At 39.7% G+C, this 19,461-nt stretch overlaps 2 protein-coding genes across 3 annotated transcripts in view; both read right to left on the bottom strand.

Annotated features, from left to right (window-relative positions):
• The window catches only part of LOC115012751 (complement C1q tumor necrosis factor-related protein 1-like), a 6,353-nt gene extending 1,973 nt beyond the window's left edge, over positions 1 to 4,380 (bottom strand). The window contains exons 1-3 of one of the 2 annotated variants that reach the window (XM_029438534.1): positions 4,077 to 4,380; positions 468 to 662; positions 1 to 157 (exon numbers count right to left, since the gene is read on the bottom strand). The exon at positions 1 to 157 is cut by the window's left edge and continues 1,973 nt beyond it. In XM_029438534.1, coding sequence (XP_029294394.1) covers positions 1 to 157; positions 468 to 654 — 344 coding nt within the window. In that variant the 5' untranslated portion in view covers positions 655 to 662; positions 4,077 to 4,380. Of the gene's footprint in view, positions 158 to 467; positions 663 to 1,623; positions 1,732 to 4,076 lie in introns of those variants that run through there. The other variant, XM_029438533.1, reaches the window with a different exon arrangement.
• Positions 4,381 to 10,577: 6,197 nt separating this feature from the next.
• On the bottom strand, positions 10,578 to 18,747 carry il2rb (interleukin 2 receptor, beta). The gene is made up of 10 exons (XM_029438501.1): positions 18,606 to 18,747; positions 17,331 to 17,428; positions 16,861 to 17,005; positions 16,594 to 16,660; positions 16,305 to 16,398; positions 15,801 to 15,946; positions 15,010 to 15,196; positions 14,087 to 14,195; positions 13,840 to 13,909; positions 10,578 to 12,773 (listed from the first exon to the last, which is right to left on the bottom strand). Exons 1-10 carry the CDS (start codon positions 18,608 to 18,610, stop codon positions 11,994 to 11,996), a joined length of 1,701 nt encoding a protein of 566 aa, XP_029294361.1. The 5' UTR covers positions 18,611 to 18,747; the 3' UTR covers positions 10,578 to 11,993.
• Between the last annotated feature and the right edge of the window lie 714 nt (positions 18,748 to 19,461).

The raw sequence follows: 19,461 nt of genomic DNA, 5'->3' as shown, positions 1-19,461 counted from the left end.
CCGACGGAGAAGGCGGAGTACTGGACTTTGCAGGGGTCTCCTGGGAGACCTGACTGGCCTTTAGTGCCTTTTGAGCCCATGGGACCTCTGGAGCCTGGAGGGCCTTCTGGTCCAGCTTTACCCAGAGTTCCTCTGTCGCCACGCTCTCCTTTGTCACCTGCACAGAGGGATAAGAGTCAGACTTCTGTCAGAAATAAAGAATATGCTTACCCTGGTTCAGTTCAATTCAAGATAACTACGGATGTGTTTCAGGATTATCTGTTGGCTCAGAACTCTTCGAAAGCTCTACTGCCAATCAGCACATTTGGACTTTTAAAGCAGCATAAGACACCTAAGATTTAGCCATTAATGGTGGACAAACTGCATCAACCAAGACGAAAAGTGGTCTCAAATTCAAAATAGCAGGGTTATGATTGACACTTTTAGTATTTGGGGGTGCTAATGCTGGCATGACATAGATGGAGTACCTTTGAGGATGGTCATGTTGATGTAGGTGCGGATCTCGGGCACATGGCTGATCTGTGTTTCTGTGGGAGGCTGGGCTCCGCTGCCCTCTGGTGTCTCCAGGGGATCACAGCAGTGCCTGCAGGGGACATGAGAAGGCACCAGGGCCACCAGGGAGGTGAGGGACAGAAGGACGAGGACACCCAACATAGCTGTGCCTACAGTAAGAACAGAGGACGTATCAGATGACTGGGAGGGCCTCAAAGTTTTTGACTCTTAGGCTTTGAATTAATTTCTGCTGGTGGATCACAAAGTACAGCTGAGGCTGAGGGGGGTGTCATTATATTTTAAAGGGTATTTGGTTATAAACCAAAGTATTTGACAGATTAAGATTTTGACCTGATGTCGGTGCTAGATGAAAAGTTAAGTGATCAAGTCATTATGATTCATTATCTGGGGATCATGCATTTCTGTAATAAATCATTTAGTAAACCTAATCTCTATAAACAGATTCTGCATTCATTTGAAGAATCTGAAGGCAACGGCACAAGATGTTGACATCGGAAGCGTTCTGGTTTGTAGTCCGTGTAGCATCGACCAATCACCTTCGAGCAGGCTTTAGTTGAATGCGTTTTTTCTTATCTTAAAATAACCTTGTGAGCTTTTTCCTTTTAAACACATTTAAATGATTCCAAAAGAAGAAAAATATAATAACCATCAGTTCACATAAGGAAAGACGAGAATCACCAGAAGCTAAGACGATTCCATTCAATTTAAGAAACATATGTACTAGCTGCTCAGAAAATAAGAACATTATGTGTCCTGGATGTCACTCCCAGAGCAGCGGAAAAGAGAAAGAGGAATCTTCAACCCTGAGCCAGAGAAAACATTTATCCCCTGGAAGAGAAAAAACATGGCGGGAACAACTAATAAAGTGAAGCATTCTTGCGGAAAAAAAAGAAGCACTTTTGTTTATGAGTTGGCCATGCATTCACAGTGACATTTCACTTGCTGCTTAAATGAAATGCCATTGGAAGATGTCTGGCCTCACACATCCACAGAGCTGACTGAGAGCTGAAATTATGCCTCAAAGACTCATTAATGCGCTTCTCATCCAAATCCCAAAAGCAAAGAAAATGTCAAAATAATAGGAGCCAGCATACAAGGATCATAAATCACCTGAGAAATTACCCTGCAGGCAACACATCATTTATCACCAATTAGCTGAGTAAAGGTTGACATCTTATTTAATCCAGAGAAAGTCCGTGGAGTGGAGTTTTATACAGAGAGCCAAGCTGAGTAGTTTTCAATGGAAAAGTGATGGCTGTCTGCCAGACTCCCAGTGATCAGCCAGTCTGTAACTGGAACAGTGTGTGCTGCTGTGTTTATACAGGACAGCTGTATCCATACTGACTGATTATAGCATCCTTCATACACGACTGCACAAGTCAGGAAAAGACCGCAAACATGTTCTAAACAGTCAGAAACTTAATTGACTGTTGCAGTTTTGCTACGATCAACAGACAAAATATGAGTGTTTTCTGTGCTCTTTAATAATGTGTTGCCAGTGTATTAGTTACATATGTACACACGTGTAAAATCCAAATCTCTGATCTTTTGGAAAAAGTTTGGAAACTGTCAGAGAAATGTTGGTCATTTGGAGGATGGAGGAAATCGAAAGAATACAAAGAGACAAAGACATGCAAAATGATTACGAAGGAATGCAATACGACCAAAAAGAGGCACAATACGACAATAAATTGACGCAAAATGACTACAAAGAGATGCAAGATGACTACAACGAGATGCAAAATGACTACAACGAGATGCAAAATGACTACAGAGAGATGCAAAATGACTACAAAGAGATGCAAAATGACTACAAAGAGATGCAAAATGACCACAAAGAGATGCAAAATGACCACATAGAGATGCAAAATGACTAAAAAGAGATGCAAAATGACCACAAAGAGATGCAAAATGACCACAAAGAGATGCAAAATGACCACATTGAGATGCAAAATGACTAAAAAGAGATGCAAAATGACCACAAAGAGATGCAAAATGACCACATAGAGATGCAAAATGACCACAAAGAGATGCAAAATGACCACATAGAGATGCAAAATGACCACATAGAGATGCAAAATGACCACAAAGAGATGCAAAATGACCACAAAGAGATGCAAAATGACCACAAAGAGATATGCAAAATGACCACATTGAGATGCAAAATGACCACATTGAGATGCAAAATGACCACAAAGAGATGCAAAAAAGAGACATAAAACGACTTCTACTAAAACAATGCAAAACGACCACAAAAGATGCAAAATAAGAACAAAGAGACATAAAACATTTACTAAGAGATGCAAAATGACCACAAAGAGATGCAAAATGACCACAAAGAGATACAAAAAAGAGACATAAAACTACTTCTACTAAAACAATGCAAAACGACCACAAAAGATGCAAAATAAGAACAAAGAGACATAAAACATTTACTAAGAGATGCAAAATGACCACAAAGAGATGCAAAATGACCACATAGAGATGCAAAATGACCACAAAGAGATGCAAAAAAGAGACATAAAACTACTTCTACTAAAACAATGCAAAACGACCACAAAAGATGCAAAATAAGAACAAAGAGACATAAAACATTTACTAAGAGATGCAAAATGACCACAAAGAGATGCAAAATGACCACATAGAGATGCAAAATGACCACATAGAGATGCAAAATGACCACAAAGAGATGCAAAAAAGAGACACAAAACTACTTCTACTAAAACAATGCAAAACGACCACAAAAGATGCAAAATAAGAACAAAGAGACATAACACATCTACTAATAGATGCTACTAAAAGAGACACAAACAGATACAGAGAAACAAAATGACGACAAAATACGTAGCTGTATGGTTTAGGAGTGTTTTGTGTCTTTTTCAGTCTCCTACCTAGGGGGCCTTTTACATGTCCAATTGCCTCATTGTCTCAAGAGATTGTCATCATTAGTACACTGTATGTTTACCACACTCACAATCAGAATGTGTGTCTGCCTTTGTATTTCAGTTTTTCTGTTTCTTCGTGCATATTCAATCAATATATCACACTATTGGTGTTTTATCTGGTGTTATTCATGGACATCTGCTGATTGTGTTTAAGTTCTGTTGGCATATGTGTCTCTTACACTGACCAGGGATATTACATAACTGGTTTTCGTGGAAAACCCCAGTTGAACTGGAAACTGGGAAAGGAAATGTACAAAATGCTTTGGTATATTTAGATACTGTCGGGAGGCAGCTGTGCACTCTGATGTCTTTTCGCGCTCTTGTTTTCTAATTCTAAATATACACATGCATTATAAATAATATTAATTCTGCTTCCTAGTTTAGTGAAGACACAAGCAGGGCTATCAACAGTGAAAACAGCAAAGTTAAAATAGCCTATTATGTGCAGCTTAGCTATAGAAGCGTGTTTCTATCTGTTTGTGATCTCTTGCAGCCCAGCGCGGGTCCGCTCGAGCGCAAACCGAGTTACGATCAGAAGTTAATCGTTAAATATCCTAAACAACGCTCTCCTTCTCCCATGCGACTGATAACTGAGATGTTTATCTGAATGAATCTCACCTCGTTCACGTTTCTGCAGCTGCTTCAGTCTTCCGGAGGAGAGAGAAAGTCCTGCTCCCTGCTACAGATGTTTCCTACAGATCCCTCCTTTATGCAGACTCCGGCAACAAGTGTCTGTTAGTTTATTTGACAATAATATCTGGGGCAATGACAGTTATCACCTGTAACATATGTTAAAGCTACTAAAGGCAGTAATGCATTTACTGTAATCTCGACGTGTACAGTGCAGCATGTACGCGCATAACTTTGGTAGACCACCCTGCGGGGTCTTATTACAAGCTGAATTACTCCATTACTCATTCCTTCCAGCTGCAGAGAGAGAGACAGAGAGAGAGAGAGAGAGAGAGAGAGAGAGAGAGAGAGAGAGAGAGAGAGAGAGAGAGAGAGAGAGAGGGAGAGGGAGAGAGAGAGAGAGAGAGAGAGCAAGAGAGACAGAGACGGAGACGGAGAGGGAGAGAGAGAGACAGAGACAGAGACAGAGACAGAGAGGGAGAGAGAGAGAGAGAGAGAGAGAGAGAGAGAGAGCCATGTTATACCTTCCTTCGTGTTGGTTTTGTCACAACAGCTTGTAAGATAGAGTGAACAAGAGATTACAGATGAGAGTGAGAATAGAGCACGAGAAGACATAGACAGAATATACAGAGATTGTATAAGATATATTTAGATATATAGATCGATAGAGATTATCAATGAGATAGAGATAGTGATATCAATATAGATACAGATAGAGATGAGATAGACATAGGAGACTGAGACATGAATACGAGAGAGATATGGAGAAGATATATATATAGATATATATCAAAATAATATATATATGTATAGCAATAGAGAGTACTATAAACATAGACAGATTTTATATTGTAGAGTAAAGGGAGAGGGATAGATAGATCAAGATAGAGGATTATATATATATCTTTACATATATATATAGAGATATATACGATATTTGTAGAGTAGTGTATATATATATATATAGTAGAGCATTATAGATATATATATAGATATATATAGACATACCTTATATTATATCTATTTATATATATATATATATAGATATATATATATATTTATCTAGATATAGAGAGAGCAAGAGATATAATATAGTTATATCAGACTATATATACAGATACATATGACATATATATATGACAATATACATTCTACTATCATATCACGAATCTAATATATAATATATATCTATAGAGATCTATATCTATCTATATATTTTCTTTCTCTATATCTCTATATTCTATCTCACCACCCTATCATCTATATATTATCCTTTCTCTCTCTCATCTCTTTCTCTCTCTCGCTCTTCCCTTTCTCTCTCTCCGACGCTAGCCCTATAGCGCGAGAATAGGGCGATCAGCTCTCATCCCCTCACCTTACCTTCTGCACAAGAGTTCTTTTAGCGAGAGATATAGAGAGACATGAGAAGAGCGAGGTGCTCGGATCTATATAGTATTGCGCTAGATAGAAGAGAATCAATGATAGATATGGATTGTAGATCAGAGAGATATACATCGCCCTAGCTATATCCCGCTCAGACTACTCGAGAGCTAGAGAAAAGAGAGATAGAGATAGAGAGAGCTAGAGAGAGTTAGGGAAGCTAGAGAGAGAGAGAGAGAGAGAGAGGAGAGGGAGAGGGCGAGAGCAAGAGAGAGACGAGAGCAGGATAATAGAGAGAGAAATGAGGATATAGAGAGAGATGTAGAGAGAAAGCCGAGAGAGAGAGATCAAGAAGACTATATAGTAGAGATGGAGATCAAGAGATATACATATATCAGATTTTATATATTTGATAGTTAATTGAGATAAGAGTATCTACAGAGAATCTTGACCGATAGAGAGAGAGAGAGAGAGAGAATATACACAAGATTGGAGAGTTATATTTGAGTGATTTTTTCGATGATAGCTATCTATATCTATAGACCAGATAATAGATATATAATATGATCTATCATGGATAGCGTAGATATGTCCTCTAGAGAGAGATAGGGAGCGATAGATCTAGAGAGCTCTCGTGAGAGAGATAGGGAGAATGCAAGAGATATGAGAGAGAGAGAGGAGAGCAAGAGAGAAGAGAGACAGAGAGAGAGACAGAGAGGGAGAGGGAGAGAGACAGAGAGAGAGAGAGAGGCTATGGCTAGAGTGGCAGGGTATGATGAGATTATCCTTTTGATAATGATTCTCTCACATGGACACCAAAGGCATCCACATGTTCCAGCCATGGCACTCTTAGCAGATGAAAGGATAATGCCTTGGTTGTTGGACCACTTGGCTTCATAGATATAAAGAACAACATGCTGAAGTTCTGGATCAAAAGCCAAAGCAAATGAAGCAGGCGGGTTTGTTTTCCTGTCGTACACTTTCATTTTTAATCTGCGGAATCTTACTGCTAAATGGGCCACGTTTACCACGTTTTAAGGCAGTGCCTCTCAATCTTTTTGGCTTTTGGCCATTTAAAGGAATAGTTCAACATTTTGGGAAATACACTTATCAGTTTTCGTGCTGAGAAATATGAAGGTTGATATCACTCTTTAGTCTGGTATATAGACTTTATACGAGAAGTGGACGTAGTCACCCTGACGAAGCCTTGCGTCAATCTCAAAGTAGCCACGCCCTAAAACATACCCTTCTTTATCGTCTAATTTACTCTAAATGAGAGCATAATTTACTAAATGAACACCATGCTGTTTTGAGGACGACTTTAAACTCATTAGGAAAAGGTTTACGTAAGTAATAAATCAATAAGAAGGGTAATTTCCTCATAGACTTCTATACAATCTGATTAATTTTTGCAACCAGTGGAGTTGCCTCCTGCTGGTCATTTGAAATAATGCAGGTTTAAGGCACTTTAGCATTGGCTTCACTTTTCAGAGTCAGGCTGGCTGTTACCCCTTGTTTCTAGTCTTTGTGCTAAGCTAAGCTAACTGGCTGCTGGCTTTAGCTTCACATTTACCGTAATGGTATTAATCTTCTCATCTGAGTATCAGAAAGAAAGCAGCGCCGTTCAAAGAGATAAAACTATCCAGTATTTCACAATAAAATGAAAAATAGCAATTACCATAAATATATACATATGAACATTCATTGTCTTCTTATTGAAGAACATTATAGCGGATGCAGAGATGGCTAAACTAACTCCATCGATGTATTTTACGACCCCGTGTTGCAGTTGTTTGCATATAGAACACAGTCCTGTCAGAGGACAGCGAGGCAGAACTCGTGCACACGTGTAACATGAGCACAGCTGTTGAACATTACTGCCTCTGGGTCGGGTTGAGGTTTCATAGGCTGTTCTGCTGTTACATCAGGAGAACATTCCTCTGGCTTTTTTCAGCCAATGTAAACTATTACGAGACTCGTCCGTAACCACCTGATGCTATCTTCCTGTAAGCATTTACTATCTGTCGTCTTTATGAATCAGACGCCTATTTTCCAGTGAAGCTCATAATTCTTCCCCCTCCGCCTGTCGGACCCCAGTAATCCTCCTCTGGTGTTCTTTCAGGTTGTATTTTATTTGGAAGCATCACAGTCGTAAATCACAAGTCTCCTTTATCTCTCTGTTTGGGATCTATTTTATGAGCTACAGCAGAGTAATGAAAAATCACATGACCTTTGACCTTCCATGTGAACCATTTGTTCTCCTGGGAGTGGCGACTGCTGACCAGATATTTGCTCTCCCCTGTGCTAATAAACATTGGGGACTTTTAGGGCTCAAAGCAGAATTGTACTTGCCCCCCACAACCTCACTCCCATTTTTCCCAGCAGCCAAAACATATTGTTAGTAGCTGACATAATTATGGGACACTGCATTTAAAGTTGAAAACCAGAAATGAGTTTAAATTTCAGCCCTCAAAACATTCTTGTGGTCCGGCTCAGGATAAACGAAGAGCAAGGACAGTTGGTTAGCAATTCAGAATCTGACAAATCATAGTTTTTAAGATTTTTGACATAGTTTGGGAAATGCTTACCGTCTCATTTAAAATCCGACACAGGCAGAGACGAATGTTTCCCCACTTCCATCTCCCTGTTAGGTAAAACTATTCCGGAAAATAAACAATCCCTAAAATGAAAGATAATCCTTTTATCGCAATACTATCAAAGCGAGCTACGACAAAACATCTGTGTAAAAACATTAGATCATGTGCATTAATACCACTTACTAAGAATGAAGAGTTTCCTCCTCGGAGTTACAAATTGTTTTTGATGTACGGCATACAAAAGGCATCCAACGTATTGGAGATTTATACCGGGGCAATTCACTGATTACCTTACAGCAGCTTCAACACAATTATTTTGGTACCTTCAAGCCCGTTATTCTGTTCAAAGGTGAGAACCTGATATAGATTTATTTTCATTGAAACGACAAGATACAAAACATTTTCTTTCAGATTCCTAGTCGCTGTTTTCATTGCATAGATCTTCCAGATAAAAATGGAAGCCTATTATTATTATTTGATTTTATTTATTTTTGTTATATCTGAGAATGTAAAGAGCACTGTGTTGTTTAATGTCCAATGTTAAGGTAAACATTTATTAAAATCTACATTATAAAAAAGACAAACAAGGTATTTTACTAGCCTGATCAATTATACCACGTTTATTGTTCCATGTGAACCCTGTATGGGTTGTGACTGTGTTTCCTCCTCCTGACAGCAGTTGTCTGGCTTTCTGTTTCTACTCCACATAAAGAGGGTGAATCGCGGTCAGCCTGAACCCCACATCCTCCCATTTCACTGTGGGTTAGATCCAAAACAAGCCCTGTGGCTTTTCAACAGAATTTACAAGGTATGTTTTTAATGAATTCTCTCTCTGTTTTATGTTCTGTCTGCTAGTCTCTCTCCATCTCTTCTGGCCAGCTGGGTCAAAACTTCCTCTGTGATTGACAGAGCAAACATGCTGAGGAAATTTAAACATGCTGAGACTACAAAGCTGCCAGCACACTCAGCAGATTAAGATAATTGTCTTTGAATCAGGGCATATGATAGATGAGGAGCGAGTTGTTCTTTGTTGTATAGACAAGACAACAGAGACACTAAACAGCTCACAAAGGAGGAAGAAGAAGAGGTGACTCCCTCATTCATTTTTGTTCAGTTTTCTAATGTCCCCTAGTGGCAGAAGGAGCACAGTGCATCAAAGATACTTAAATCTATTCTGGGACATTAATGAGAAATGTCCTTCACACTGAAAATCACTGGATCAAAACTGACTGCACAGACGCAATACTGCAATATCACCCTGTACCCATCGGCAGAACGCCATTGGGTCATGAAAGTCCACTAGAACTCAGAGGCAAGTATTGTTTACTCCCCCACCTCTATTTAACAACTTTAGTTACTTTGCAAATTTACATTGAAAATACAAAATATAATCAACAAATACATTACGATGTATTATAATAGGTTCATTTAAAATGAAATAAGACTTTATTAATCTGTGAGGGAAAATTCACACGCTACCAAGAAGTATATAAAATAATGAAAACTATCTCCAGCTTTACTTCCTGTAGCATTAAAGGGATGTAAACATTAATGCATTAATTATGAGAATCACATAATATATTACACATTATTCTGTAATGGGACGTTCTTTCAGAATGTTTTACTTGTAACAGAGTATTTCTTACTGTAGTATTACTACTTTTACTTTAGTAAAAGATCTGAGTACTTCTTCTCACACTGTCCAAGACACAAGTTATTTTGAACCGGTGTTTGTGCTGGTTTTTATATTACTGTTGTGTTGTTTGTGTTGATTGTTGACAATATGTGTAGACTTTACAGTTTTGATGATGTCACATACACAGTTTTCTCACAATGCATCCATGACACAAGGTAATGGGTCAAAATAACCTATTGTCTTTGTTTTGATTGGTGACCCAGTTGTTTTAATGTGTATAATTGTACATTAATAACTTGCATTTGTATGAAGTGTCACCCAATTTTGCTTATATTTCTTTCTATTTGGGTCAGCATAATGGGCCAACAAATATGTTATGAGTAAGAAGGCACTGCATGAAAACAGGTGCATAAAAGTGCTCTCTTTATTACAAATATCATTACTTCTGTGGTTCAGTGTGGCTTGGCATGACTTGGGTATGATGAGATTTAACAGGTTAAGCTCTCGTGACATGGAAAGAAGAGGCGTAGAAACACGGTTGAAAAGCAACATCTTGTGTTGTTTCTTACTGACGTGGCTAAATATCGTAAATTCTCTGTGAGGTGAACGGATGTCGCTGGTTGTGTCAGAGCTAAATGTCAAACCACACTCTAATACACACGTTCACTCTCACACACACCGCCAGGACCAGCTGACAGGACATGTAAACACTCACACACACACACACACGCACACGCACACGCACACACACACACACACACACACACACACACACACACACACACCTCAAGCTGTCTCTCACACTCTTTCTCACGTCAACAAACATGCCCACCCCTCAGACTTCATTCCACAACGACACAGGAAGTCAAAGGGTGACCCATTTCTACCAGAAGCTTTATTTTGTTTGGTCTCTGCACAGATGTCACCGAGTGCAACGGAAATATACTGCATGTGAGACAAGAGCAGCAACATTTACCACTGACCTCAATGATTTACATGAAAAAAAGCAATCTAATAAATATTATACTAATGCCTGTATGCACTAACACAATTCTTTATTGTAGATAGTTAACTTTACCAGGTAGTTAATGATTAATGATGATTAATAAGGTGTAGTTTTGATCTCCTAACAGCATGAAATCATTTATAAAGATGTACAAACAAAAACATCAGCGGCAAACCAGCTGCCATGTTTCAGAGTAGATAGATTCAAATCAATGAATTTGATACTTAAATGTTGCTGTCAGTTTCAATGTCTTCGCCAATTTGACTTTAAACCAACGCTCATATGTCGTTTATTAAAAGTAATGTATGACTATTTACATAATCAAAATACATTTAAACCACGTCACACTGCTTTCCAAATTCCAGATCTGCCTGCAGGAATACAAGTGGTTTTAAAGTACAGTCATTAATAACTGGCAGTAGTATTTAGTTTAAAGTAATGTATACTTTCATGCTTTGCTATGCAATACTATTTTATAGGTATTTTAACACTAATTAAAAAAAAAGCCTGAAAATTGAAACAAAAACAAAAGGATAGCTTAAAGTCCCAGAGTATTGTACACATTCAACAATGAGGTATTGTACACCATTCTACACACGCTATATATCAGCTAAATAATGACCCAGCAGTCCCAGCAGTACGTCTATAAACAGTTTACATAACTGGTTGGTTTGTGCTCGGCCTCATATTTCTGGCTCTATCACAGGATTGACTTCAAAGTTGTTCTGTAACTGCGTCCTGCAGACTCTCCCTTGAAACTCTGTTTTTACATAAACTGTATAAATCTTATACCAATGTCATGAAGACAAATTCCTGTACAACCATTGCTCTTAATAAGCAAAGTAAATTGAATGTCGATTTACAGTAAATATAAAAACAATTACAGCAAAATTCAGAAGTTAATTTTAAAGCTGCTCCAATCATTCTTTTTGTATTAACAACTGATCAATATGTGTAAGAGGTCGCTCAATGAGACGTACCAGCACAGAATTATCTTTATCAGCATTTTAGCGAAATTGGCTAATGTCTTTGGAATTCTGGCCATTGAATGTAACTTGTTCTGCTTCCCCCACGTGACCAAAACATGAATCAATGCAGGTTTAAAGCATAAAAATGGACATGGACTTTGTAGAAATGCAATTATTTTCCAAGAACACTCCATATATTCTGTGACATTTGCTCGCTTCAACAATCGGATTAGAACATACCATGAGTCCGGTTGCTTGTGTTGTCGACACACAAAACAATTGAAATAGTCGCACAGGGATTCTTCCAGATACAAGTTTTCAGATGGATTTATTGCTGAATGTTGTCTGCAGCTCTTTTAGAGTCATATACCCTGTTTTACAGGGCTCCACAGGCATGGAGGAAGACCTGCACATGGCACCAGCCGTAGGCCAGGCCGCTTGGCTGTCACTAGCAGCTGCAACAGGTTCACCCAGCTGCTGGCCATCAGAGGATATCAGAGTCAGACTGGGAGCGTTCGGAGGGGGTGGAGCAGGGGAGGCGGGGCACATCCAGGAAGGAAGATGGAGAGGAAGAATGAGAAGAGGAGGGCTCTGGTGATCATCTGAATCCTCTTCCCCTTCTACATACACTACCCTTTTATCTTGCTTGCCTTCTTCATCTTCCTTTCCGAAGCCAAAGCCAGAGTCTGGGCTCTGGGGCTCCTTCTTCAACCTCTCATAGGTCAGAGAGGTGTCTAGGGAGGAGCAGAGGGAGAGGTGAAGATTGTGGCTCTTGTGCAGGTGGTGGAAATCCTCCTGATAGGTGAAGTAGGCAGGGTTGGGGTCAGTTCGAGCTGAGCTACCAGAGGAGTTGGAAATGAAGTAGCCCATGTTAGAGAAGAAGGATGAAGAAGTGGAGGAGGAATTGTCAACGACCCCGCTGGTGTCTGAGTCAGCTGATGGGTAGCTGTTGAAGTGAAGCAGGGCGCTGGTGGAGCTGCAGGAGGGAGAGGTGGAGGAGACCACATCCCAGCTTTCACACACCTCAACCCGGGAGATGCTGTCGCACGGCTGAGCAGTGAAAAATGAATCAGAAACTGACAGAGGATTCAACCATTTCTATGGAAAAAGAAAGAGAGATTTAGATTCAGAAATAAACTCAAAGAATGACACCAGGCATGTTCTTTTGCAGTAAAAAAAAAAAAGCCCATTATGCAATAATTAACTTTCCTTATACCCCCCTGCGCAGTACATTTTACAACCTACACACATGCTGTTTGTAACACAGGCTTTCTGTTATAAATAAACATTGTTTTCACAGGCCAAGTAGTACTCCTCAATGCCTATTAAACAGACCAAAGCAAGACTGGATTTGTGAATGCAGATGAATGATAAGGATCTCTGTTGTACAAGAATTAAGAAAATATAGTGAGAATAAAATTGGTCCCAGCATTGACCCTGGGGTACTCCAATTAGGAGAGATGAGACATTGGAGTTCCCAACCCTATGCCGCAGCCCATTGACAGGACTGCGTGCAAAACTTAAATGCATTTGTTGTGCCTGTGAATCGCAGTCTTGAGCTGCTAACATTACCAAAAAATGTTTCGTTTTAGCCTAACATTAGTACTTGTGAGCAGATTCAAAACCGAGAAATTAATTAATGCCTACTGATGAATGTCGAAGGATAAATGACAGATCAAAAATAGAAGGCCTAACAAGTTTATTCATTGTATCTAGAAGCTGGAAAGAAATTCAAGAAGAAATCGAAGTGAAGAGTTAATCATTTTTGAATGTTGCAAGTTATGGTACCTGTGTGTATAAATAGTTCATGAAATTGTGTGGTAACACCTGCAGTATGTGAAGCACATCTGTCAAATGTTCTATGTGGTAAGACATAGTGGTAATAATGCTTGATGTTTGGTGAGAACATTTATTACCTCCGCCAAGGAAGTTATGTTCTGGGTTCGGTTTGTTTTGTTTGTTTGTCTGCAGAAATATGGAAAAACGACTGGCCTGATGTTCATGACATTGATAGAAGTGTGTAGCATGAGCAAAGGAAGACCACATTAAACCTTTGCACAAACAACGGGGCGGATACACAAATAATTGTTCACTTTTGTTGACATTGAGAGATGCATGGCATTTGCGGAGGTCTGCGCTTTCCATGTGTTCTTTGAGTTTTTACCTTTAGATTTCCTCCGTGGACAGTGTGGAAGTATTTCGAAGGGTTTGGTACTGGCTTACTTTTGAGGAGCCTAAAACGGCAAAAAGGAGCCATTACATTAGACATACTGCACTCAAACACACACACACGCACGCACGCACGCACGCACACACGCACACACGCACACGCACACACACACACACACACACACACACACACACACACACACACACACACACACACACACACAAGCCAGTATTACACTCACCCTTTACCGGCACAGCTCCTATAAAGTACCAGCATTACAATGATGAGACCCAAGCTGAAGATCAACATCACAACCTGAATTATCAGTGACGTCTGACCCAGAAGCCACTCTGAAACAGAGAGCTGACATTACAATGTGTAAAAAAATGCACATACAAGTAAATCATTTTGTATTCCTTGCAGATCTATAATATCAGGGTCATAATCTGCCCTGCTCAAAGGTTAGGTTTTCTATTTTTTTCTGTTTCCTGTTTTATTTTGTTACTCACCTCTCCTCTTGTTCAGATCACTTCACTTCCTGCCTTTCTGTATTTTCCCGCCAGCATTAATTGCCTGCCCCGCCCTGATTAGTTTCAGCTGTCCCTCGTTAGCCCTGCAGTCACCAGACCCTCCGCTCACTTGTTCCCACTTCCACATTAAGTCAGTTACTATATGTTCCTTTGTTCTTTGTCAGTCTGTCTTCGTTGCTGCATCGAGGTTTGTTTGCCTGTAATCTACCTGCCGTTCCTGCATCTATCAGACGTGACAATCTGCTCATTCATTTCCAGGGTCTCACTATTGCTACTTGTTCAAACTTGCCTTTTCTGCCCAGTGTGCCTCTTAAGGGGAAGATGTTGGGTATAAATGGTTCTTCAAAAATATTTTATCATGAGTTTCAAATGCAATAAACTCATAAAACTTCAGTGTCTGATTCACCCCTGTCAATTCACTCACAGGTACAACATTTGACCAGATCCCTACTAGAGCACAGAGATTCTTTCGCCCGTGCTTGGTGAAAACTTAAATCCGACTGGACTACATTTCCCAACCGGTCTGGGATCATTTTTGAGACTCCAGAAAGTACATCTATTTCCTAGGTAAAATGAGAACTGCGAGCTGTTTTAGTTGTCATTCAAACAACCTGGAACTGCAAAGTGTAGTTACCGTGACCCTGTGATGTTGCCACCACGTCTGTCGCTCCCTCCCAGGATGCTGTTGGACTCCAGTTGCTCCATTGGCTACTGTGTGGTTGTAAGGTGGGTTTGACTCTCACTCTGACCTGGCAGTGCCCCTTTAGCTTGTAAGCAAGTATCCTTAGCTCTCGTTCTTGTGTGGACAGAGTGAGGGCTTCCTGATAACAGATGAAAATATCAAAAATAAGGGGGACTATAAAAATAAAGGGATTTAAAACATCAGCATCATCAGTTCTACAGCATTTACTTTTGTGTGGAACCAAGCACTGCTGTATTTAACCAAAATATACGTAAACGTGCAACTGTTATTATAACTGTTATAACTGTTATTGCAGGTTTAACTTTTCATCCAGCGCCATCAGGACATTGTCTATGATAAAGTTTATGATGAAGCACCTAGTCATACTAACAGGTCAGCCTCAGCTTTACTTTGTGTTTAGTGCTAATACGCAAATGTTTGCATGCGAACATACTAAATTAAGATGCTTTACATGGTAAACATTACACTTGCTAAATATCAGAATGTTAGCATTTTCACTGTAAGCATGTTCGCAATTAGCTTACAGCACAACTGTGCTTGACGTGTTATTATAAATCCCACCGCTATAGCATTCAAGCGCTACGATTGGATGGGGACTGCTCATTGTTCTGAAACCCCAACAATCCTAAAAAATGTCCCATTGGACCAAAAGCCTGTTTGTCTGACAGCCTGCTGTCCCAAAATAAATGCCCATTCATTCATGCATGTACATAGACACTCACACGCCATGTCTTGGTTTTCTGTTTGATCTCAGCGTGGAAGTGAAACGCTTTGAAGTAGTCTGAGGGAGGACTTCCTGGACTCCATGATATCCTCGTCTCATTGGCTGTGCTGCTGACATTGGGAACATCTGGAGGATGCATTTTGACTGTATGTGCACACACACACACACACACACACACACACACACACACACACACACACACACACACACACAATTAATTCATTCCAGATGTTTGAAAAAAGTTGACCAATTATAACACTTTTTTATATCCACCAATAAAAGAATTAACAGAAGCTTCACTTGTTTTTAGAATAATGTGTTTCAGAAGGTCGACTAAACACGTTACACTAGGGAAGTTTTCTTCTTGACTTTTAAAACTTTATCTTGAAATGAATGATAAATTATGTCAAATGTCATACCAGGTACCAGATTTGTAAATAACTTTTCAGGAGCAATTAAGAAATGCAACAGGTTCGTGTCACTGGAAGTCAAAGCCACTCACTGTGATTGAATGGTGAGTAGTTTGTGATGTTCTCCATCAACGTGCCGTTACACTCCACGCGGATGTAGGGCATGTCTTTAAAAGGGTTGAATTCCTGGAGGGACACATAATATAACCAATTAAACAGTACAGACTTAAACACTTTAATTATTGTTATGGATGTATTCTTTATTTCAGTGCAACATTTCTAAGGTGAAGGCTGATAAATATAATAAAAATAACATAATATTTATTCAACAGGGTAAGTTATAGTTTACATTTTCTTCCGAATGATATGTTAGTTACTTACATAATTTTCAAAGACAAAACTGCAGCCTGGGGGAGAGTGTGTTAGTTGTTTCAGCTTGCAGCTCCGACTAAGTAAGAAAACAAGAGAAAATTCACCACAAACTGCTGCACAAATTAACCAACTGCTGGTATCAAGTTGTCATCTCCAAAGCCCAATATATATATATATTTAAAAATAAGCTTTTTTTTCTTCATGAAAACAAGCAAATATTTTCCATCATTAGTATTTTGTCAAGCAGTAATGGTTATTATATCCCTAACATCTTACATAATTGTTCCCTGACGTGTCTTGCCGTTCTCTCGGATCCGGGTTGTCCTCACACCAACGATCCAGCAGTCCACGCCGGGAGCCACTGGAGAGCTGTCCCATGTACAGCTGACATTGTTGACAAAGTCATTTACGCAGGAGAGTCCTTGAGAGACAGAGACATAATAATGATTCTCTCCATCAGTGTCCTTGGACCTCATGTGCATATTTGAGTCGCAGCTGCAAGGTAATAGTGTAATCAGTAAAATTCCCTTTTGATGGGTTTTTGCTAAATAAATTATAAACTATTTGATATAAATGAATATATGTTATGATTAACTCGCTTTACTTTGCCTACATTCACTCTGAAGACAAATTCAAGCTCAATGAAAGATGTTTTTTATCAAAGAAAGTTGTGTTCTTTACTATCCCTCGTGCCCAAACCACAGTGACATCGAGACCGTTTCAGTTACAACCGTCCTCAGTTATACCTTGCGAGCCATTGTGAAAGTGGGCCGCATTCACCGAAAACAGAACCACCAAGACGTACAGGGACACCAGGATCTCCATGGTGGGGACCCCAATATAACTGTGAACAGAGAGGATCAATACATCACAGCGAGAATGTGAATCAATAGTGTTAAGAAGAACATTTTTCACATATGACAGTGGAATACATGTTTAATCCAAAAGCAGCACGTACAGTATATCTAAATACATTTGGGAATATATGTTTAAACTTGAAACTTTTTTTTCTCCCACTCAGACAAAGTGGTGGTTATGACAACATAGTAATTGAGAACATTTACCCAAACAAGCTTTTACCTCTGTATGATTTTATGGAAAGAAACTCATTTCTGAAAATGCGTCAGCGGAGTTCTGCGTAGTTTTGAGAGTGAGAAAACAATACTAGATCCACACTCAGCAAAAATACTCATCCTGAGCAGTTAGTGAAACTCGACTGAGAACACTGGCACCTGTGCTGGTTGCACTACACAGAATACATTAACTGCGTGCTACAGTAATAGCTTCTTATTGTCCATACTGATCATTATTAAGTGTCATACTTCATTTATTCAATGTCTAGTTTCATTTAGTTGAACTTTTTACACTCTGTGTAGTTTCACGTGATTATCAGCTGATAAAACAGTGAAGAATAGAATGACACACAAAAGTATTCTGTGAATTTATATCAATTAATATATTATGATTATATGAATCAAAGAACGTCAACGTCGCTCATTTAGTCATCGGGCGTTGTTTTTTCCGTCAAAGCCTGAACTTACCAGCACTGTAAATGACTTCATGCAAAACGTGCAGATGCATCACCGTCTATTATAATCTCATGTATAAGTGAAACTAAAAACACTTAATAATAACAGCAGATCAGGTACACTACTGCTAGTTCTCTTAAGATGTGTGTGTGATCGGTGTGATGATTTAAGTCTCTTTACTTCTGGCAGCATGGAGAGAAGACTCGAACAGCTGTTCTCTGAAGGACTTTCAGAGGGTCTTGTCTTATATATCATCAGTTAAACAATGCTGACCTCATGACAAGAGAGATTCAATCAGTTATTCACCTTACTCAAACACAGTGAATCACATAGACATAAACAACATTAATACATTTATTATTAAATCTAAAAATGTTATTTTTTCAAGAGAAAGTGCCAAAAGACACTTTCTAGAATTTCTAGAATAAAGTTGTAACACATTATTCTTGACATTTCAACATTAAAAAGATATTGTTTAAAGTGATACAGTACCTCATGAGCCTTGGTCAGTAAGGGTAGCAGAGCGTCCCTGAGAGGACTCACATTGTTGGTTTCTCTGCTGGACTGACGAGTTCAGAAGATTTTCTTTCTCTTCTGTCTCCCTCGCACATCACTGTCTCACTTTCTGGTGCAATCTCTCTTCCTCAAAAAAAGGGCGGAGCGAGCGAGTACGAACGAAAGAGGGAGAGGGGAGAGCGAGAAAGAACGAGGGATGATGCGCGAGCGATAGAGATAGAGAGAGAGCGCGCGGTCGCGAAGAAAAACCCAAAAAGCGACATCACTCGAGCGCGAGAAGTTATCTTCCTCGTCTCCTCTATACTCATCTCCCACACCCCCCTCTCTCTCTCCTCTCTCTCTCTCTCTCTCTCTCTCTCTCTCTCTCTCTCTTTCTGTCGTTCATCCCTCTGTTTCCTCATTCTCGCCCCTCTCTCTTCTTTGACTCGTAACCGCAGCCTGTGTTTGGGGCTAACAGGAAGCCTCATGAAGCTGTGTGTGATGGTGTGAGAGGCCGGGTGGTGGTGGTGGTGGAGGGGGAGGGAAGGGGACTGTTCGAGCAGAGCTCCTCCTCCTGCAGCTACCTGGACGCCTTTAAGATGATAATTGCACTGAAATGAAGAAATACAAAGCGCACCACATCCTGTTTCAATCACAACATAAAGTGGGTTGCATGAAGGGAGAATCGCACTTTGTCCTATGAAGTGGTTTGTGCCAATGAAACTTAAACTGAATATTCAGAGCACTAAAGTGGCTAAAGCTACCAGCTTTAGAACCATGGGGGCTATTTAAGATACAAACACACACAAAAGTTGCACAGCGTCAAAACCGCTGCTGTCACAGCCACAACCAC

This window comes from Cottoperca gobio, chromosome 8 (assembly GCF_900634415.1).
Source record: "Cottoperca gobio chromosome 8, fCotGob3.1, whole genome shotgun sequence".
NCBI lineage: Eukaryota > Metazoa > Chordata > Actinopteri > Perciformes > Bovichtidae > Cottoperca > Cottoperca gobio.
Note: the sequence above shows the minus strand (reverse complement) of the source record. Positions and strands in the feature narration are given on the sequence as shown.

Coding starts and splice junctions, on each gene's coding strand:
- il2rb (XM_029438501.1), bottom strand. Junction 15,197..15,800: donor AGAAAACCAAGACATGGCGT/GTGAGTGTCTAT, acceptor ATCTGTTATCAG/GAAGCCCTCACTCTGTCCAC. Junction 12,774..13,839: donor TCCACGGAGGAAATCTAAAG/GTAAAAACTCAA, acceptor CTTTTTCCATAG/AAATGGTTGAATCCTCTGTC.